Source organism: Gracilinanus agilis, chromosome 1, assembly GCF_016433145.1.
Source record: "Gracilinanus agilis isolate LMUSP501 chromosome 1, AgileGrace, whole genome shotgun sequence".
Taxonomy (NCBI): Eukaryota; Metazoa; Chordata; class Mammalia; order Didelphimorphia; family Didelphidae; genus Gracilinanus; species Gracilinanus agilis.
The window spans coordinates 779,400,957-779,423,819 of NC_058130.1; the positions used below are offsets into that span (position 1 = coordinate 779,400,957).

At 41.7% G+C, this 22,863-nt stretch overlaps 1 protein-coding gene across 1 annotated transcript in view; it reads left to right on the forward strand.

The window, feature by feature from the left end:
• The first annotated feature begins 264 nt into the window (after window positions 1–264).
• The window catches only part of LOC123230420 (sodium/glucose cotransporter 1-like), a 78,580-nt gene continuing 55,981 nt past the window's right edge, over window positions 265–22,863 (forward strand). The window contains exons 1-5 of the mRNA XM_044656585.1: window positions 265–420; window positions 2,754–2,825; window positions 10,279–10,383; window positions 11,497–11,556; window positions 12,345–12,449. Coding sequence (XP_044512520.1) covers window positions 286–420; window positions 2,754–2,825; window positions 10,279–10,383; window positions 11,497–11,556; window positions 12,345–12,449 — 477 coding nt within the window. The 5' untranslated portion in view covers window positions 265–285. The remainder of the gene's footprint in view (window positions 421–2,753; window positions 2,826–10,278; window positions 10,384–11,496; window positions 11,557–12,344; window positions 12,450–22,863) is intronic.

Below are 22,863 nucleotides of genomic sequence, written 5' to 3' on the forward strand. Positions count from 1 at the left end.
GCCTTTCCCGGGCTCCCAGGAGCCGGCCCTGCACTCCGCCTGGATCCACCCCGAAATCCCTGCCCGAGGGACGTCTCGTCAGCCCCCAGCCCCAGCCCTCCCTCGGCTCTCGGGCCCTTCCCCTGCCCTGCCCTCCACCGCCTCCTCTGCTCTTCCCTCACTGGCCAGACACGGGTGCTATAAGGCTAACAGCTGGCCCGGGAGGGCACCAGACGTCCCGTCTGTGGGTTGGGACGGGCCTGCTGCGGCCAGGACAGAAAGAGAGCCGCCGCCACCGCCGCCACCATGGACATCGGCATGAGCACCACAGCCCCGCCTGGGACCCCCGCGCCAATCCTTCCATCGGACCGCATCAAGAATGCTGCGGACATCTCAGTCATTGTCATCTACTTCGTGGTGGTTATGGCCGTGGGGCTGTGGGTACGTGGGGGACCCGGGCCAGGGGAAGGACGGGACGGCAGGAGTTAAGGGGGTGACTGTGAGACCTAGGATAGGTCCTTTGCCCTGCTGAGCCTCAATTTTCCTATCTGTAAAATGAGGGATTGACTAGACGCAAGGACTTCTCTGTTTCAAGCGCAAATGCCCTCCCAGCTCTGGCGTTCAGTGCTTTGGGTCCCAAGAAGCCTCCCGGGCTCGAGATGCTGTTTCCTAAAGAGCGGATCTGCCTCGGCAGCCTTTAGAGACCTTTCCGACGGGAGCTTCTAGGATTCCTTCACTTGCGTGTGCAGGGAGGGGGTGGGGGAGCCGGGGAGGGAGCCAGAAAGTCAAGGAAGGTCCGAAGGAGGAGCGAAGAAGAGAGGGAGAAAGCGAGGGGGAGTTCTGGGTAGAGCTGGGATACTTGGGGAGGGAAAGGGGGACTAAGGATGACTCTGAGGCAGGGGCTGAGTCTACTGTAGGAGAGACCCAAGGGCGCTGAGCTAAAGCTAGGCTGAGGGGGCTGGGCATCGGGAGTGACAGGACCTTCTCAAATGCTTACTAGGTGCTTGACATTCTGCTCAGTAGTTCTCTAAACACTTTCTCATTTTATCCTCCCAACAACCCTGGGAGGTAGGTGCTAGGACTATTTCTGCTTTCCAGCTGAAGAAAACGAGGCAGGTAGAGGTTAAGTAACTCGTCCAGGATCACACAGCTAGAAAGTGTCTAAGACCAGATTTGAACTCAGCTCTTCCTGACTCCAGATTCCAGTGCTCTATGCACTGAACCATTATGCTGCATTTGAATGTAAAGAACTTAAGAGTCACCAGAATCACAGAAAATTGGATCTAGGAAGGTCCTCAGTGATCATTTCATTCCTTTCAACGAGCATTTTACAGGGGAGGAAACTGAAGCCCAGGGAGAGCGAGTGACTCTTTTCCTCTAGGTCACATAGGTAGTGAGCCCCAGTGGGCACATGATTCAAAGGATTCATAATTCAGAGCTGGAATGGACCTTAGAGGTTGCCAAGTCCAACCAATCCATTCTGCAGGTAAGAAAACAAGGGAGGATAGGAAAGTTAGCCAAGGTTACCTAAGCAGCTGGTAGCAGAGCCAGGATTGGAACCCTGGTCTCTTGATTTCATTTTCTGTGCCCTTTTTAATTTTTTAAGATTTAAATATTTTATTTTTTTAGAAAAATTTTCCATGGTTTCATGATTCATGTTCTTACTTTCCCTTTCACCCCCCTCCACCCCCCCCAAAGCCCACGAGCATTTCCACTGGTTTTAACATGTGTCATTATTCAAGACTTATTTACATATACCACGATTTGTTCAGCCATTCCCCAATTGAAGGGCATCCCCTTGCTTTCCAGTTTTTTGCCACCACATATTATTGATAGTTGCATTGGTGTGGCCGTTTCGTCCAATGTTCTTTTGACTGGCCATCAGGAGGACAAATCTGGCATTGGTGGGAAGGTTGAATTAGAGGGAGGAGGGCCAGAGGGTCAGTCAATGTGGAAGCTTCATTACAATGCATGGAGTGGCAGGTAATGAACTGAACTGTGGACAGGGTTGAGGTGGCCCTGGGGATGGAGGGGAGAAAGTCAGCAGAGGTAGCAGTGACTGGGATAGTCTATGCATGAGGGGATAGGGAGAAGGTAGTCAGTTCTCTTCACCTTTGTTTCATCTGAAAAATGGGGAGAGTAATCACCTTCCTACTAGTCTCACAGGGATTGTTGTGAAGATCAAGTGGGAGCCAGACAATAGGATGTTTTGGAAAATCTGCAATTTCACCAATGTGGCTGTGCTGCCAGATCACAGTCTGTCCACATCTGCTCATCTTGTCTTGACTCTCATCCACTCACTCCTATAAATTCATCCCACAGGATTACTAGACAAGGAGACCCCAGCTTCAGGGTGTCAACAGTTTGGCTTGCTTTCTACCATTTGCCACAGTCCCTGCAGAAATGGAAAGGTCTCCCTATAGAGCCAATAGTCATTTTGCATTTCTCTGTTCTGTGGTTTGTTGTGGCCAAACAATTTATCGCCTCCTGGTGAGGAGCCCCTCTGTGCTTGGCAATGCTAGATGCTGGACAGCCATCACAGTTGTCTATTGCCAGACCTATACCTGAAGCCTTCTTAACTTGATAGGACCCGTCTTTGTACTCCATTGATATAGCCTTTGAAGGTCTAGTTTGACCTCTACATGAGGGATCAGAGTAGGATTTTGTGTAGTTGAGGTGGGGTAGAATATGGGATGGGAAAGAGGCATATTATTTCTTTGTATTTCCTTAAATTCTTTGAGGTACCTATTAACCTTCTGATCCTGTCCTTCCAGGCCATGTTTTCGACTAATCGTGGGACAGTTGGAGGCTTCTTCCTGGCAGGTCGGAGTATGGTGTGGTGGCCGGTGAGTGTTACGAGAGATGGTCCCTTGTTTAAAATGATAATTTCCTTTTGGGGACTGGGCTGTATTTAATTCTTCTAAAGAATCCATCTGATTGTTGCCTGTGTGGGCATTGCTGTTTTCTTGCCCTTTGGACCTAGCTCTGTTGGACATATCTGGATCCAGAGGTGATCACAGGACCATAGGACTTGTTATCATTATAAAAAGTTTGGTTGATGCATTTGTTTTTACATCTCTCTCATTTCTGAAGCCATCCCTTTCTCTCTAACCAGAAAGCTTTCCTTGCTAACAAAGATAATAATAACAAAAACATGGGTTAGCAAAACCAAGAGATACATTTGACAACAGAAACATTCCACATCCATAACAACTCCTCACCCCTAATTCTTCAATAAAAAGATAAGCTTCATTTTCTTGGCTCTTCTCCAAGAGCAGTTCATAGCATTCAGTTTTGTCTTTTTGTTTATGTTGTTGTGGTTGCCATGCAGAATGCATTTTTAGTTCTGTTTATGTTTGTTCTGCATCAGTTTATGGAAGTCTTCTCATTCTTTTCTGTTTTCCTCCTATTCACTACTACTCTAATGTGAATATTTTATTTCATTATAATTTCATTATAATATCCATTCATGTGCCATAACTTATTAACTGTTCCCCATTCAATTCATTCCTAAAATTCGTAGCTCTTTGATATCAAAAAACATGCTAGCATGAGATTTTGGTGTGCATGACCTTTTTAAAAAAATAATTAAAAAATAGAATTGAACAAAATTCTCCCAAAGAACGAACATTCCTCTGTATATGTGAAACCATGAATTACTATTATATACATCTTGTCTTTTTTAAAGCATATAACAAATCCATCACATTGCTTTTGAATCTGTCCTGCTTATCTGTATTTCCTTCTGAATTTCCTTCTGAAAACTTTTGAATTGGTGGTAGTTGGTAGTTGGTGTGCTTTAGGAAAATCATTTTGGTAGCAGTTTAGAGGATGGGATGGAGAGGGAAGAGAGAGCAAGGAGACCAATTAGGAAGTTATTATAATAACTGGTGATAGATGGGACCTGAATCAGGGCAGAGGTTATATGAATGAACAGAAAGGTCAAATGTGAGAGATGTGAAGGGAGGATTACCATGACCCAAAATGGCTGAATTGGCTGCACCAGGAACCAATTAATCTCGGTCTTTCTTTTTCTCTGTCTCTCCCTTTATCTATCTATCTATCTATCTATCTATCTATCTATCTATCTATCTATCTATCTNTCTCCCTTTATCTATCTATCTATCTATCTATCTATCTATCTATCTATCTATCTATCTCTATATTTATCTATCCATCTATCTTTCTGTCTATTTGTCTATCTATCTATTGTCTATCTCTTTTTCTCTCTCTATCTCTTTCTATTTATCTATCCATCTATCTATCATCTATCTATCTATCTATCTATCTATCTATCTATCTATCTATCATCTATCTATCTCTCTCTCTGTCTGTCTGTCTGTCTGTCTACCTACTTACCTAAGTGGTAAGTTGCATCTTCCCTCTAGGTAACTTGGCACTCTAGCCCTGCTGTCCTCTGAATCAGTGCAGTGGAGTTCCTGTCCACATCATCTCTCATTTTCTCCTTCCCACTGAGCATAGGACTTTGGAATGGGATGAACAGAATGGGGACTAGGGGTGTGAATAGGAGGGGATTTGCCTTGCAACCACAGCATCCTGGACCTAGGGTTGGGAGGCCTCTTACCAGTCATCAGAATGATGCCTTCCTTTCACAAAGGGGGAACCTGAGGCACAGAATCATAGACCAAGAGTTAATGCTAGAGGCCTTCTCTTCCAACCCCCTCATTTCACAAAGTAGGAAACCAAGACTCATGGAAATCAAATGATTTCCTCAAGGTTATTCTGATTCTAGAGCTATTGCATTTTTTTTTACTGAACCATATTTGAAATGTGTGTTAGACACCCCTACACATATATACATATTGTACTAACTAAAATTATGAGGCTTGTAGTAGCTTAATAACTTTATTAAATCAAAGTAGTAGTAGTAAAGAGAGGGAAAAGTAAGAACAAGGTAGAAAGGTACTTACTTTTCTAATTTGCAGATGCCATTTGGGCCTCTAGCTAAAACTCTGACAAGGGTTCCTTCTGTTCTCCCTGCTCATGCCAGAAAGACCTAGGTAAGCTCTTTTCTCCACCCACTAACTCTCACTCATCACATCTCAGGAACCAACCAGTTTCTTAATTTGCCTTTGGGATCAGTTTCCTATCTCATTGTTGGTTCCTTGTTCTTTAACTTCCTTTCTCTGAGGGCTTGTCTATACCTGAATTTACTCAGTGGTCTTTGACTTCCAGGTCACTGAGAGATGACATTAAACAAAGCAACATAATGGAGAGAGAAATTTGCTTCCAACAATACTATATTTTATATATATATGTAAAAGAATCCCAAAGAGTTTCCTCCTGTTGGGTGACATCTCCATCTCTTAGGAGCAGTGTTCCTCTATTCTATTATTTTCAGTCATGAATTTTTATCCTGCTTTCTTAATCCTCTTTAAAACGAGATTTGTTATGAAACTATAAAGGACATTCCAAAGCAATCCTTGTCCCAGATCACTGATCAGCACCTCCGGAAAACCAGAGTCTGAAATGGACTGCTCCCCCTTTCCCTCTGCCCATCTGTGCTTCAGAGGGCTCCCTACTTGTTTCACATTCCCATTTCCTCCCAGAGACTTTCCTTTTCCATTAACCTTTGTTTATTACAAGCAAATGATTTCCAGGGAGGAACAACAAAGTCAACCAGGGTCAATGTTGGCATTCTTTTGTAGGAATGTATCACCCAGTGAGTGCACCTTCTTCTCTGACCCCCTGAGTGTTGCACTGGCCTGGAGGAGTCAAGAGGAGGAGAGCCCTCCGAAGGTTTATGGGATCATGGGAACATAGATTTAGAGCTGGGAGGGATCTTAGAAATAGACCATCAAATCCAACTCCCTCATTTTATAGGTGAGGAAACAGTCCTAGAGAAGGGACATGATTTGCCCATATAGATAGCTTTTAAGGTTTAGAGCAGGTCCTTGGTTACAAATCCAGGACATTTTCTACTGTAATATAGGGTCTCTCTAGCTGGGATCTGAGAGAGAGGCAATGCTGGGGTGAACAGAATGTGTGCATATTGAATCTCCCTAGAATGGAAGCTCATTGAAGATGGATGGTTTTACTTGGTCTTCGTATGGTCAATGCTTGGCATATATTGTTGTCTTTTTTTTTTCAGTCATGTCTGACTCTTCATGATCCCATTTGGAGTTTTCTTGGCAAAGATCCTGGAGTGCTTTGCTATTTCCTTCTCTACTTCCATCTTTTACAGATGAGGAAACTGAGGCAAAACAGGGTTAAGTGACTTGTTCAGGGTCACAGAGATAACAGATTTTTGAGATTGGATTTGAACTCAGATTGTCTTGATTCCAGGCCTGGCGCTCTATCGACAGGTCACCTAACTGCCCACTGGCTCTTATTAGGTGCTTAAGAAATGTAATAAATGCTGGCTGATTGAAAGAAATATTCCACATCACCACCACCAGCACCATCATCATCATCATCATCATCATCATCATCATCATCATCATCACCTTCATCATCATCATCATCATTCCCCAGCTATCTTTTGCCCACACACAGTTTGGGGTTTCTCTGCTGTCAGGCAAACTCTCTATTCCAAGAGTAGTAGAGTCTGTTTCTCCTACTCCCCAGCAAAAGGAATAGGAGGTTAAGGTCATACCAGTAGGCAAGTGGGTACCATTCTATGCTCTTTTCTCTGGATCAGAGCCTAGAGGAGGGGATGGAAGAAGGAGCCAGAATTTGAATTCTTTCTCCTTCCCACATCAGTTTAGCTGGTAGCTAGAAAAGCAAGGTGGAGGTCTGTACTCTGGGAATTCAGCCAGAAGGGGGTGGGAAGCAGGGTTCCTAGAGACCTCCAACATGATGTCACACAGATCTGAAGGCTCAAGTCTTTTAGTCAACAATTACCTAATCCCCTGGATTTCACCCTGGGTCTGAACCCTAGGGGATTAGCAGACAGAGACACCAAAGGATATTAGCTTCTAGGTGGTGGGTGGTTAGGTGATGGTTTCCAAGGACTTTTGAAAAGGATTCCCCAATCTGGAATTGTCCTGCCCCAACAAAGAAGGTTGAAGCTATCTTTTCATGATTACTCATCACTTATTGGATTAAAGTAGCAATGCTTCTTCTAGAGCAATTTTCTACTTTGTTTGAAGCTTTGTTGAGGTTCAGGTGAAATATTCGTGGAGTTATAAAACTCAAAAGGGATGTTCAGGGTGTTTGATGATGAGTGCCTTTGGGGTGAGGGCTTTCCAAGCTTTTTTCAGGGCTGCTCATTCACTTTTGTTGTCCACCTAGCGCGCCCAGCTCACACCTGTGACTCCAAGAAGCTGTAGCAGCTGCCATATGGAAACTCTTCATTGATTTAGTGGGATGACTATCCCAAGCTTGTGAAAATTTCACCCTGCAGAATGGGCAGGTGAGAACAAAAATTCCCAATGGCCATGAAGGTGGTTAGAGTTTGTCAGACATGGAAGATGCCCAAGTCACTTACTGTGTCCTGAGCCATCATCAGTCTTCCTGACTTATTCTGCCATTGGATTTTAATGACTAGAGAAGAGACAGTGAGGCTGATGACTGTGCAACTCTGCCTCACTTTAAATCCAATTCACGGGCAAGTCAAGACACCACTCTATGTTGCCATTGGTCCTCTCTGAAAATAAAGGATGAACAACAATAAGACTTAGAGCTATAAGGAACCCAGGACCTTCTGATCTAAGAGCAGTCATTTAACACAAAAAACCTGAGCCCTTGAGAGTAGAGGCCTGCCCAGGGCTGAAACTAGAGTAGTACAGTTAGAGCTTTATCTCAAGGCATCAAATTTGTTGTGTTGTATAGTTTTCAGACATGTCCAGGTATTCAATCTTCATTCTTCTTTGACCTCTCTGTAGCTTTTGACACTATTGGTAACCCTCTTCTTAAAGCTCTCTTATCTCTAGTGCTTTTGGGCACCATTTTCTCCAGGTTCTTCTCTTACCTCTTTGCTCCTTCTCTGTCTCCTTTGTGGGATCTTCATCCAGGTCAAGCCTACTAACCATGAATGTCCCAAGTGGCTCTCTCGTGGACCCTCTTCTCTTCTATACTACTTCACTTGGTGATGTCATCAACCCCCATGGGTTTAGTTAAAACCAAATTCATTATCTTTCCTCTTAAAGCCTCTCCTCCTCCTCACTTCCCTATTACTATCAAAGCAATATCATTCTCCCATGTCCTCAGACTGAAAACTCAGGAGGAAACAGGATCAGAGAGAAGTACTCAAGTTCCAATGATAAAGTTGTGGAGAAGTAGAACCTGGTGATCAAATATTCTCCATGAATCGTGTAATGTATCATTTGAATCAAGATAACTATTCTCTGTCTCATATACATGAGTCTTTTCTTTCTGCCTAGGCTGTGAACTTCTTGTGGAAGCCTCCACAGTTTCATTGGCTTCTAATTGCTCAATTCTAGCCTTTAGAGACTGGTTTTCCTTTTCAGTCTGGTCTATCTGGTTCTTCAAGGCTTCCAGCTGGTCATTTCTGGTCTTCAGTTTGCTTATCAATTAATTTGATTTCTGAGCCTCACTTTCCAATTGTGAAATTCTGCCTTTTAAACTGTTATTTTCTTGCCAGATCTCTTCCATCTTTCTCATAATCTCAGATTTGAACTCTTCAAGATCTTGTGACCCATTTTCATTTTTTGGGAAGGTTTGGATGTCTTTAATTGTTTGTCCTCTGTTTTCTGGTTTTTTTCTGTGCAGAAGTTATCAAGTGTTTGAGCTTTTTTCTTGGTCTTCTTGTTTATTTCTTGGGCCTCAATTGGCATCATTATGTTTTATCTTGCAGAAGTCTGAGTAAGGCAATCTGATTCTCTTTGTATGGCGTTAGGGATCAGTTTTTTGCCTGAGGCTACTTTGTGAGTCTCTTGGCTTCTCTGGGGACCCTCCTGGGGTCTCTGGTCTAGCTCTTTTCAGGGTTGAGCCCCCGTGTTCCTAGCCAGCTGCCCAGAGCTTGGAACTTGGCCCACACTTGCTCCACCTGAGATTTTCCCCTGACTCTGAGCGTGCTGGGTGCTGCTGCTGCCTCTCTCAGCCCCATTCCCATGTCCAAGGTCTGAGTTTTCCAGCCACCTGGGATCTCAGGTCTTGCTGCTCTCAGGGGCGAGCTCCTAGTAGTACCAGCTAGCTGCCAAGGGGCTAGATTTTGTGACTCCACTTGCTCTAACTCTGGAGCACAGCCTCTGACTCTAGTACTGTGGGTGGGGTGGGGGAGGGTTGATCCGCTTGTGTTTTGATGGGAGCTATTTCTCCCCATTATAGCGTGGAAGTGCCCAAATCCCACGTACCTTCGATACTGTACCTATTGTGGGGTCCCTTCTTTAATCTGGATTTTCTTTTCTTGTCCTTTGGAGGTATGCTATATTGGCTGGTAAGGAGGGAAAGTCGCCCAGCTTATACTCAGCCACCATCTTAACCTGGAAGTCTCCCCCACAGTCTCACTAGAGCTAGGGCTGGGAATTACAAATTTTCTGAGGGATCGTTATTTTTAAAATATCTTAAAATTAATTAATTAATTAAGAATATTTTTCCATGGTTCCATGATTCATGTTCTTTCCCTCCCCTCTTCCCTCCTCCCTCTCAGAGCTGACAAGCAGCTCCATTGGGTTATACATGTATCATTGTTCAAAACTTATTTCCATATTATTCATATTTGTAATAGAGTAATCTTTTAACATCAAAACCCTAACCATATCTCTATTGAACTACATGATCAATCCTATGTTTTTCTTCTGCATTTCTGCTCCCACAGTTCTTTCTCTGAATGTGGATAGCGTTCTTTCTCCTAAGTTCCTTGGGATTGTCCTGGGTCATTGCATTGCTGCTAGTAGAAAAATAAGTTACATTTAATTGTGCCACAAGGTATCACTTTCTGTGTACAATGTTCTTTCTTCTGGTTCTGCTCCTTTCACTCTGCATCATTTCCTGGAGGTTTTTCCAGTTCACCTAGAAATCCTCCAGTTCATCATTCCTTGTAGCACAATAACCATCAGATTCCACAATTTGTTCAGCCATTCCCCAATCAACTGATAACCCCTAATAATGATGGATTATTTTCTATTTCCCCTTTCCTCTCTCTCCCCTTCTCTCCCAGTCCTGTTCTTAGTTCTCATCTAAACTCTTTGAGGATCCTCCCAATCCATTTTAGGAACTAGGATCTAGACTGAACCCTGTCTGGGCCAGGTCCTAGCTCTCTTTTTTGTCTTCTGATGGTGACCAGAATGAATCCAGTGAATGAAACCTTCGTGAAATTGCCTCCCAGGGTCCACAATTAGGGATTCTGACCTTGGCTTATCTTTGTGCTTTCAGGTTGGTGCCTCTCTCTTTGCCAGTAACATCGGCAGCGGTCACTTCGTGGGACTGGCTGGAACTGCGGCAGCATCAGGCATTGCCATAGGAGGCTTTGAATGGAATGTGAGTTAGGACAAGGAAAGGGAATGTTGGAGCTATGGGAAACCACCCAGAAAGAGAAGATAAAATGGTAGGGTTCAGAGAGGTCTTTGAATATGGAATGTTAGAGCTGGAAGGGGCCTTAGAAGCCTTAGAATAAGGAAATTTATTTCAGGCAAGCTCCTCATTTTATGGAGGAGGAAATCAAGGCACAGAGAAAAGAAATGTCTGGAACTATGTCATCACAAATCTGCAGTAATATTATTGTAGCTCCTTCTATCTTCCCCCTGATCCTACAACTAGCTATATCAGTTCTTGTTAGTGATACGACACTTTCTCCATTAATATTTTTCATTAGATTATCTTTCCAAGGCAAAGATGCCGCCTCATTTGGAGGTGAGAAGACTGGGGAAGAGATGCTGTTTGCCTTGAGTTTTTATTCGGAATGTGAATCCTTTTGGACCTTTCTGCATTGCCTGTCAAGTCCTCTCCCAATTGGGGCCATTAGTGGGGAGCCCTCCAGCTCCTGTGTGCTATCCAAGAAATTCTACCTATTTTTTTTCTTTGCTGTCTTGGAGCAAGTCTCATTTTGACCTTTGTTTCTGAGTGGGCCAAAATAGATATTTTTAGAATATGTCTATTTAATTTTATTTTTATTGTCATGCAAAACCCACTTCCATATTGGTCATTGTTGCAAGACCACACTCATATAAACAAAACCCCAAAATAAACCCTTAGATGCACTGATATGAAAGACGACTTCAACAGTTCTTTCCCTCGAAAAGAATATGTTTTTTTCGTACTGGATGCCAAAGGGATCTCTGTGTCATCTATGTTCTTAGTTGAAACCCTCAGAGGTTGCTGGATTTTAGGGAATGCATAGGTCAGGATTAGAGATGTGTTTTTTTTTTACATTTTTAAACCCTTAACTTCTGTGTATTGGCTCTTAGGTGGAGGAGTGGTAAGGGTGGGCAATGGGGGTCAAGTGACTTGCCCAGGGTCACACAGCTGGGAAGTGTCTGAGGCCAGATTTGAACCTAGGACCTCCCGTCTCTAGGCCTGACTCTCAATCCACTGAGCTACCCAGCTGCCCCTGGAGATGTGTTTTTTTTTAAAGGAATTCCTTCTTGGTTTCAGGCCCTGGTACTTGTGGTTGTCCTGGGATGGGTGTTTGTTCCAATCTACATCAAGGCTGGGGTGAGTATTTGTATTCTATTATCTACCTGCAAATGCTAAAGATGGGCTAATGGAATTCTGGGATACATGGTTGACATTTCTCAGTGAGGGAGTAGAGAAAACTTATCCCCTAATCTTTGGCCCTGAGTTCCCAAGGTATTGACTGCTGCTGACCACAGGATTTCATTGATGGAAAGGACCTCAGAAAGCAGGCAGTCCAATTTCTTCTACCTGGATGAAAATTCCCTGTACATCATTCCTGACAAGTGTCCATCTGGTGTCTGCTTCCAGTGTGGGAGAACCTATCAATTAGGGAGAAAGTGAATCTATATACATGAGAGAGATGGTCTGCCCACAGATGGGCTTGTGAATGTGTGTGCCTTTAGATATTTGTATGTACTGAACCCTGAGAATCCTAAAGCTGGAAATGGTTATTGTGTGATTGTGAGAATATCTATCTATCTATCTATCTATCTATCTATCTATCTATCTATCTATCTATATGTATATATAACACTTTGCTCTTCAAGGTTCCCAGGGTTCAGTACTTCCAAGTATGTTTCTTTTTAAAATTATATTCTGTTTTTCATCTCTATCTGCATCTCATATGTAGTACATATTCTCTTTAATATTATTATCTATAGACAAACAGGCTACTGGGAATCCCCAGTCTTAGACAAAGAAATCAGAACCGACTCTGTCCCTGCCATGGTCTTGGAACTCATCTTTAATAAGGGGAATTTCCTGTCCTTTAGACTTTTATGTGACCCTGACTAGTACTAAACTCTTATATTTTGCATGCAATATAGGTGGTGACAATGCCAGAATACATGAGGAAGCGATTTGGTGGGAAGAGGATAGAAATCTATCTCTCTGTCTTATCTTTGTTCCTTTACATTTTTACCAAGATCTCGGTGAGTTCCTGTCCCCTGACCACGTCATTTCAGTGAATATCTTTGCTTTAAGTTAATCATGTCATCTGATTGATGAAAATTAAGGTAAACAAACACCATGGTGTGGGGGCTCATGAGAGTCCTAAACAATTTAGGTGTGCAGAACTACAGAGTTTTTTGACATCCTAAGATCATCTATGATAATCACAACCCTGTGATGGCTCCATCTCCTTCCCTCTCCTTCTTTCCCCTCCCCTCCTGCCATCCCCCTTCCTTAATAACTTTCATTTTTAGAACATATTTTACAAGGTGATTTCCTGATAATAACTCTATAATGCATTATGACTTTGTTGAGAAAAATTAAATCTAGGTGTCATGACTTTCCTGTGGTCACACAGCTAAATTTGTTCCTTCAAGTGAACCATGAGCAGCAGTTCTTCAGGGATAAGTGTGGGAATCTGGGCCTCTAACCCAGATGTTTTGACTCCTGTTAGACCCGTGTTGGTGAACCTATAGCACATGTACCAGAGGGGACACTTAGACTCCTCTCTGTGGGCATGCCTGACATTGCCCCAGCACAGAGTTCACCAGAGTTTGGGGACTAGAGAGCTGGAAGGATGTGGGGCGGGACTGCTCCCCTCCCCCTTCCCATGCAATTTTCAGTCTGGGCACTTGGTCTCTAAAAGGTTCGCCGTCACTGCACTAGACCATGTTGCTACCTCTCTCCTAAGGAAGGGAAAAGAATGAACTTTGTCCAATGCCATGATTATGGACTCTCCCTCTTCAAAATAAAGATATAAAATTCTGCTTTATGTGTTGAGGAGTCAAGTGATAGAGTTTATCAATCATTCATTATCTTCTTGGAATAGTATAGACTGAAAATAAAAATGGAGGCCAAAAGGATTTCCACAAATATAAGGATGTAGGGGCAATTCTTCAGAATTTAAAGACTGGAGACTTTATGGATATGAGGGCTTTCTCCAGTGATGCATAAATCAGTCCCTCCCAGGCTCAGAGTTCAGAGGGCCTTTGGAAGTCAGTCCATGGCTTTTTTTAAATATGAGAACATGGAGGCCAGAACCATTGATCTGGCTTGCTTGAAACCACACAACCACTAAATAAGAGAGGCAGGATTTGAACTGAGATCCTTAAACCTTGTAATTGATTTTGGATGAACAAGCATGGAATAAGGAAACATCTGTTTGGGGGCTGTGAACACAGTTGATAGATTTTTCTCTTGGGGATAGAGATTAAAATATTAACATGACACCCTCTTACTTACCTGCTTCTTCTACTGCCAATATACTCTGGCATTTGTCTCTGTCCAAGCTTGATTTCAATCAAATTCAATCTTATTCAATTTAGTTCAATTAAATAAATATTTATTAAATGCCTAATATGTGCATTCATACATCTATCAGTGAGTTAATGGTCAATAAGCATTTACTATGGTCCTACTATGTACCAGGCACATAGTAAGAGCTAGGAATGCAAAAAAGGTAAAAAACCCAGTTCTTGTTCTCCAGGAGCTTATGGCCTAATGGAGTTGATAACATTATATATATGTGTATATATGGAAATATGGAAATAAATAAAGAATAGAAAGATCTGGGCTCAGAGGGTGAGGGTTCATGCTCCTTACTATCTGTGTGGCCTCAGTTAAGTTGCTTCCCCTCTCTGGGACTCAGTTTCCCGAATTGTAAGATGAAATGGTTGGATTCAATGGCCTCTGAATTTCCTTCCACTGGGGACACTTTATGAGGTAGCAAGCATTCTCCCCCTACAAAGTAATGTAACTCTGAAGGTGGGAAGCATGTATTATGATTACCTCTTAGACACTGGAGCTTCCAGGTCAGTTTTGGTGAGTAAACCTGAATCTTAATGCAATTCTATGGATCTTTAAATGTAGTAGGTGTATCATGAGCACCTCTAAAAGTCCCTAAGCTCTCCCCTCAAATGGTATATGTGGGACCCCTATTAGTGGAACATTCTTTCTTTTCAATGTGTGGTTCCCCTATAAGTTTATTAGGGAGAGATCTTTTATACAAATGTAGAGCCTCAATAACATGCTCTCAAGATGGCTTTATAACACTAGAATTGCCTGAGGAACCCTTAAATTTTCTCCCTGTAGTTCTTTTAGACAGCCAGGAGGTGAAAGAACCTCCCACCTTTGAAATTCTAGCAGATATACCTGAGTCTCTCTGGGCCACATCTTCTTTCAATGTAGGCTTGCTGAAATCAGCTGCTCCTGTACAAAAGGTGATCCACCTCCTTCCTTTCCTCAGTATCCCCTATCAAAAGAGGCAATTGAGGGAATTACCCCAGTGATAGACTCATTAATTTAGCAAGGAATAATAATTCCATGCAAATCTGAATATAATACACCTATTCTCCTTGTAAAAAAAGCCAAAACTAGGCCCAGATGGAAAACATGTCTATTGATCCATACAGAATTTAAGGGCTATAAATAACCATGCCATAAAAAAGGCACCATGTGGTTCCAAACCTAGCCACAATTATTTACTCTATTCACAGCACAGCCACATACTTTACTATGATTCCTTTCAATCCCTATTCATGAAAATTCCAGGAATATAGTTGCCTTCACCTGGAAAAGTCCCTACTGGTTACCACAAGGTTTTGTGGAAAGTCCCATGTTGTTCTCACAAATTTTAAAACAGGATTTAGAAAATATCAATTTTCAGGAGAGTTGTTTGATACAATTTGTAGATAATCTGCTTTTGGCTTCACCAAATGCCACAGTATGCCAGGAAGATAGTAAGCATCTTCTTATAGGGCTACATAAGAGAGGCCACAAGGTCTCAAAGGCAAAGGTCCAGTGCTATATTTCCAAAGTGTGATATTTAGGGTTTGTTTTAACTGCTGGTGCCCACTCCATTTCCCCTAAGCGCATTGAAGATATTCAGAAATTGACTGCCTTCTCCACTAAGAAACAGTTGAGGGTAATTCTAGGAGCAGCAGGGTTTTATAGGCAGTGAATCCCTTGCCATGAGAAAATCATTAAACCCCTTATAGCTTTGACAAAAATTCAGTCCCTGAACTACTTAGATTAGAGGTAGAACACCTGTCAGCTCTTTCAGATTTAAAACAGGCTACCCTGTCTGCCCCTGGTCTAGATATTCCAGATTACAAAGAGCCATTGACTTTGTAAGTACACGAACAGAGAGAGGTAGCTTCAGGTGTTTTAACTCAAACTTTAGGACCTGTTCAGTGTCCAGTTTACTTATTATTTGGCCCAGATGGACCCAGTTGCTTCAGGAGCCCCCCACCATGTCTTAGAGGTGTAGCTGCCACAACTTTATTAGTAACTAAATTTGCTGATTTAGTATTGGGGTGCCCGTTAACCATAATGTGTCCACATGAAGTCAAGGCATTGTTGCTAAGGTATAGAATGCAGGCATTTTCAGATCAAAGACTCACTTAGATATGAAGTAACCTTGTTAGGTAATGAAAATATTACCTTGAAATGCTATACAATACTTAATCCTGCAACCTTGCTTCTATATTTATCAGTTTCAGGAGAACCATTGCACAGTTGTGAATCTTTAGTGTTCATGGCTGAAAAGCCTCATGATAATCTCCTGCACACTCTTTTAGACAACCCAGACTTAATTTTATTTACTGATGATTCTTCTTTCATGAGGGATGGCATACGCTACATGAGCTACTGTAGTCACAGAATTCACCACTATGTGGTCAGCTTCACTGCCCTCAAATATAAATGCTCAAGGTGCAGAACTGATAGTTCTAAAACATGCCTGTATAATTGCCAAAGATAAGAAGGCAACAATTTACATGGACTATAGATATGTCTTTGGAATATGTCATGCAGTGGGTATGCTATGGCTCCAAAGGGGTTTTTTAATCTCTGCTGGAAAATGTATCATAAATGCAGAGATCATTAATGAAGTTCTTTTTGCTTTCCAGCTACCCTAAGTCCTAGCTGTAGTTCATTGTTCTGCCTATACAGGTGGAACTGACCCTGTCTCGAGGGAACCACTGGGCAGAGACTGCAGCAAAGCTTGCTGCCTTAGAAAGACCTGAATTGATTTTAACTTTGGCAACTAGTAATGATTCAAATTTATCCCTCTCTTACAATGAACAGGAAGTGTAAAAGTGGAAACAAAAGTTTAAAGCAAAATAGATCACTGGGGTATGGGTGCCATCTGAAGGAAAACCTCTGCTCCCAAGAAGTTTTTATCACCAAATATACTTATGTGTCACAAAAATGATCACTTTGGCACCCAGGGGATTGTAGGCTCTGTTAAAAGAATATGGATAGCCCCTGGTATAACCACCATAGCCTCTAAAGTGTGTGTAGCCTGTCCCACTTGCCAAGTGTAAGAAAATATAAGTGAGGTAATGGGGTCACCAGGGATATTATAAATTAACTAAGGGGTTTGTGGGAACACACTCTGGGATTTAAGAGACTAAAACTGAACATTGAAGACTTGTACAGCTAAGTCACTCCCAGCTGAAAAATAACAGCCAACTGTCACCTGGCCAGAGGCCTTAAATTCAACAGACAAGGTTACGGGATGAAACTGGGTTTAATTAGGAACATCAAAAGGAGGGATAGGAATGTCTACTTTAAAACCTTAACACCAAATAACAAAACCCACAGGGACAGGGAAGGACTTATTCTACTACACTAATCTAAATGATCTAAACTAACAGGGCCCAAGGAGTTGTAAATGGAGTCTCTGGGTTTCTGCCTCAAACCTGGAACCTGCCAGGCTTGAGTACAGCTAGGGCTTTGTGGCTTTGGGATTCTCACTGCAATCCACTGATGATCTCTGGAAGCCAGGAGCTAAAGTTGTCTCAGGAACCAAGTAGTAAGGGTTTTGCTTAAAGCACTGTCCTCCAGAACTCAAACTTCTCCCTTGGCTCTGTAGATTTGTCCTTTTGCTGGATGCCACACTCGGGATCCCAGGGGAAAACAGGAAGCAGGATGTCCTTTGCTCTGAGGTCTCCCAGGCTGGCAACAGTTTTGCCCACCACTAATGGAGTCCACACTCAGGGCCAAGTCACCTCTTCCTCCTCCTTCATTCCAACATGGAATTCCAAGCTCCAGCTCCTTCCTGCTAGGTACTTCCTAATCAATACATAATCAATACCTAATCTAATCTTCCTCACAACATACCTTTTGTGGCAAAGCATTTGGTGGGCATATTCTGGCTTATACACCTTTCGAGCATTTACAAATTTACTTTATCACTATGCCGAGGCTGTACATTATAAATTTTGTCTGGTCATAGTGGATCAGCTGACCAGATGTCTGGAAGCATTTCTTAAAGCCTGAGCCACAGTGGCTTTTGTTGCCAAGGTGCTCTTAAAAGAGGTCATTCCTTGCTTTGACCTGCCAGCACGAATTGATTCAGACAAAGAAACTCATTTTACTGACTCTGTTTTGTCTCAAATTTATTCTTGTTTGGGGATCACTCCCAAATTCCATGTATTGTACCATCTCCAGAGCTCAGGCCAAGATGAGAGAATGAATAGAGATCTTAAGACCATGATTATAAAATTGTGCAATGAGACTCACTTAAAATGGCCTGAAATTCTCCTTCTTGTCCTATTTTATCTTCAAAGCAGGCCCAGGGGAGACCTACACATTTCACAGTTTGAGATGCTTTTTGGACATCCCCCCATACGGGCTAAGCCTTTTACTCCTGCATACACATCACTACTAGGGGGAGGGGATCACCTATTGTGTCATATATACAGGACTTTAAAATGTGAGAACTCCATGAATCCGGAGCTGCAGTACAAGCAGGACCTATAGACTTCTCACTTCATGACCTACACCCAGGAGACAAAGTATACATGAAGAACTTACAGCACACTGGAACTCAGCCTGCCTGGGAAGGACTATTTCAAGTACTGTGAACTACTCCAACAACTATCAAAATTGGAGAAAAGGACTCTTGGATTCATAGCTCACATGTAAAATGGGTACCTTCCATTGAAATTGATTGATTGTAATCTGTCACATGCAATTAGTTTTTTTATTTGTACTCCTCCTGTGACTGGGCCAGAGATAATACCATTATAAAAATCTGTAGACAAGTTGGACACTGTTTTTGATTGACATTTTGATTGAATGTGAACTAAAATTTTTTGAATTTTTAATTTTATTATTGTTTTTAATTTTATTTGCAATAGGATGTTTGATTTTATTAGCCCCAATACCTATACATACCCCAAAGCTTTAGACTATGGAAACATGTCATGGATTGTTAAATATTATGCAACTTCTACTAATAATTGTGTCAGTTTCCAGAAGAAGGGATCACAAAAGAACTAATGCACAATGCCAAGAAGCACAAGGTCAAGGAGACCACCCTGAGGGATTGATGAGAATTTGTGCCAAGACAGATGACTTGTTTTGAGGTTTGAGGAAATGGCTGTTTGACAACATTAGATGCTGGACTCCTCTGTGCCAGATTTCCTACAAGTATCTTAGTTTAGTTGCCATTTTGACTCCCCTATCCCTGAGCATAAAGGAAAAATCACACCAGGGAATAACATATTTTCCTTTTTACTTCAAAATCTAGTCCCTTTTCTCTTCTCTAGTATGGCAATTTTCTGTAGTCATGGCTGCCAATGGGTAAATGTTACATTACTGCAATTGTCCTACAGACTTGTAGGGCATAAATCACTTTAATTGGGCTCTGATTCAAGGATCTATTATGGGCTTATTCTTGCTTACTCAGAATTTTTATATACTTATAGATTTTTTTTAAAATTTTAAACCCTTAACTTCTGTGTACTGACTTATAGGTGGAAGAGTGGTAAGGGTAGGCAATGGGGGTCAAGTGACTTGCCCAGGGTCACACAGCTGGGAAGTGTCTGAGGTTGGATTTGAACCTAGGACCTCCCGTCTCTAGGCCTGGCTCTCAATCCACTGAGCTACCCAGCTGCCCCCTATACTTATAGATTTTTGATCCCCCCAATTTAATTTTCTTTCTTTCTTCTATTTGGGCTTTTTATGTTTTTGGTTTCTCTTTTGAGAATTGATTCATATACCCCATAACTCGGGCATGTATCCTGGGTTGATGCAGATGTTGATTGTATAATTTTCATAAAATCCAAGATTACATTTTTTTCTGAGAGAAATTTCAGGAAAAGAAGCTTGCTAGCTCCCCAAATAAAGAAAATGAACTCTTTTAAAGAAGGCTCCATAAAGAAACTTGCAGAAACAATACATTGCATCAGAAGATCCAGAATGAATTTTGGGATGTAGTGAATCAAACTGAAAGGGGTTGAGCACATTTATTTTGAATGTAAACTCTTATACCAAAGGGGATTATCCCCAATTGACTTTTGTCAATGTACTTACCAACCATTGGTTTTTCTCTCTTCCTTTTTTATTTCCCTCTTATCTCCAACTATTATAGCTTCCTCTTAGAAAGTGCAGCATTGTGTCCACCTTTAGCTAGAAGGTCTTTAGAGGCATAAGCTGGATATTTGAAATGATTCATTGGGGAGACTAGACATGTAAGTCTGGGAGATTTCAGCATGCTTGTCTCCCAATAGAATCACAGGAGGGATTGGGAAAGGGAACTTTTTTTTTATCTTAACTTAATCAAGTATTTGGAGTACTCCACCCTTTTAACTTAGTCAGGAACTTGTGAATCCTTTTCATAAGAGTTCACATCTTCAGAAGAAAGAAGGTGGATCCCAGAGACACTGCCACCTGGGCAGTGCTAGGCAAATTGAGAGAATTTGATTGGTTCCTGAGATATGATAGACCAGCCCACAGTGAAAGGAAGGAGGAACCAGAGACAATGTGGAGAAAACTGCTTATAAAAGCCAGCTGAGAGCATTCTGAATCACTTCTGCTTCTGCTAAGCTCATGGCTCTTATTGAGGGAAGACTTCTATTTCTTCTGTGCTGGTATCTCTTGTTGAGGATCTTCTTCTGCTTCTGCTGTGCTGGTGACTCTTGCTGAGGGAGGACCTCTGAGTTGTCTCTGCATTGGATTCTTCTGTGTGGCACTTCTGCATTGGAGGACTTCTGCTTTGGAGGCTTAGACTCTCCTGCTCCTCCTCTGGCTTGAAATAGGTGAGTAATATGGATGGAAAGGTTTGTTTAAGTGATGTATCAAGTCTGGATACACCACTGAGAGGGTAAGCCTGATAGGCTGCTTGTAGGCCCAAATGCTATCTGACTAGTTGACCAAAGTTAAAAATATTAAAGATAAGATTATCATTCAAATAAAAGAGGATGGGAGGACCAGGAACAAAGGAGTCCCTATTCTTTAAATTCTGGATACTCCTCCCACCTTTCTATAGTTCTTGTGAGAAGCCTTCTTCAACTTCTGGCTGCTATATCTATTTTTATTTCTCCTTCATCTCTATCTTCTCTGTGTGCAAGTTTGACATGAGAACAATGAATCCAAGATTCTCTAAGATTTTTATAGCTGAAGGTGAACTTAATATAGCTGTAAATGGTCCGACCCAACTCTCTTGTGTGGCAGATATTTTTGCAAAATTCTTTATATAAATGGAATCTCCTGGTTTTGTATTGTGTAAAGAATAGTCCAGTGGCTCAGATTGAACTAACACTCCCATATCATGTAATTCTTTTATCCTGCCTTGCAAAGCTATAATATAGGATGCTATCTGCATGTCTCCTCCTAGCATTGATACATAAGCAATCTTGCAAGTTTTTGCTTGCAAATGTGGATTTCCATACAGCATTGCATACAGTGAAATATATAAATCTGCAAGAGACCTTGAATGTAGATAGAATAAAACTAAAGGAAGAATTTCTGGCCATTTTAAATGAGTCTCTGTACAAAGTTTTCCCATCATAGTTTTTTATCTCTCTGTTTAACCTCTCAACTTGTCCAGAGTTCTGTGGATGGTATAGCACATGGAATTTTGCTGTTATTCCCAGATTTTCACAAACCTGGTTTAATATCTGGTTTATAAAATGAAATGCAATCCCTGGTCTGAGTCTATGGTAACTGGGGTTCCATACCTAGAAATGATCTCCTTTAGCAATAACTTCACTACAAACCCTGTATTTGTTGAAGATGGAAATGCCTCTGGCCATCATGTTAATCTATCCACCAATATTAAACGGTACTTGTATTTCCCTGCTTTAGGCATATTTATGTAGTGTACCTGCAGAGAATAGGCTCAAGGACTTCCTCCTAAACCTTTCTTTCTAAATGCTCCCTGATTAAATCTTTGATGGATAGAACAACTATTACAGACTCTATTTGCAACTGTAGTGATTCCTGGGGCTATCCATATTCGTTTAATTGAATCTACTAAAGCTTGAGTGCCAAAGTGTCCTTTACTATGGATGGATTTACATATATGGTAATAGAACTCTTTTGTTAGGATTGGTTTTCCAGTCTGAGAGCCATATGCTATTTACTTCTCTTGCTCCAAAATTTTCCTGCCATTCTTGAATCTCAGAGTCTTTATAAGATTTTGTGAGATCAGCTGACTCTATGATGGACAGATTCGTAAAATAGGCCGGAGCTCTTCTAGTAGCATTTTTTGCTGTTACACTAGCACTATAATTCTCTTTACACACTGGATCCTTCCCAAAACCATGTGCTCTGCAGGGAATTACAGCTATCTGCTTTGGCTTCTGGATAGCATCTAGCAATTCTGCAATGATTTCTGCATGGGCTATCTGCTTTCCCACAGATGTAATATAGCCATGGTTTTTCTGTATTGCATCCATTGTATGGCATATTGAGAATGCATATTTAGAGTCTGTATAGATATTTGCAATTTTGCCCTGAGCAAGGTTACAAGCTTCCTTTAATCCTATTAGCTCCACCCCCTGAACACTTATGTTGTTAGGTAGTGATGCAAGCCACAAAATCTCAAACTCTGTGACTATTGCAGCTCCTGTATAATGAATTCCATTGCAAATGTATGAAGACCCATTAGTAAATAAAATTAGGTCAGGATTTCCAAGAGGGATATCTTTTAAGTCTTGCCTTGGTTGTTCCACTAATTTTACTACTTCCTCACAATTATGCAATAATTCATCATTAATAGGCAAATTGGGTATCCATGTAGCTGGATTCAATACACTGCACCTTTTAAATTTAGATCTCCCACTAGTATGGTTTTACTATCTATTTCCTTCTTGAGCTCTGCCAGTTTCTCCTTTATGAATTTGGGTGCTATGCCACTTGGTGCATACATATTGAGCAGTGTTATTTCCTCATTGTTAGTCCAGCATCATACAGCTATTGTTTATACAGCCTTTAATCAGGATGTAATGACCTTCCCTGTCTTTTTTAATCATATCTATTTTTACTTTGGCTTTGTCAGAAATCATAATAGCCACTCCTGCCTTCTTTTTCTCATTTGACGCCCAAAAGATTTTGCTCAAGCCCTGAACCTTAAACTTGTGTATGTCCACCCACCTCATATGT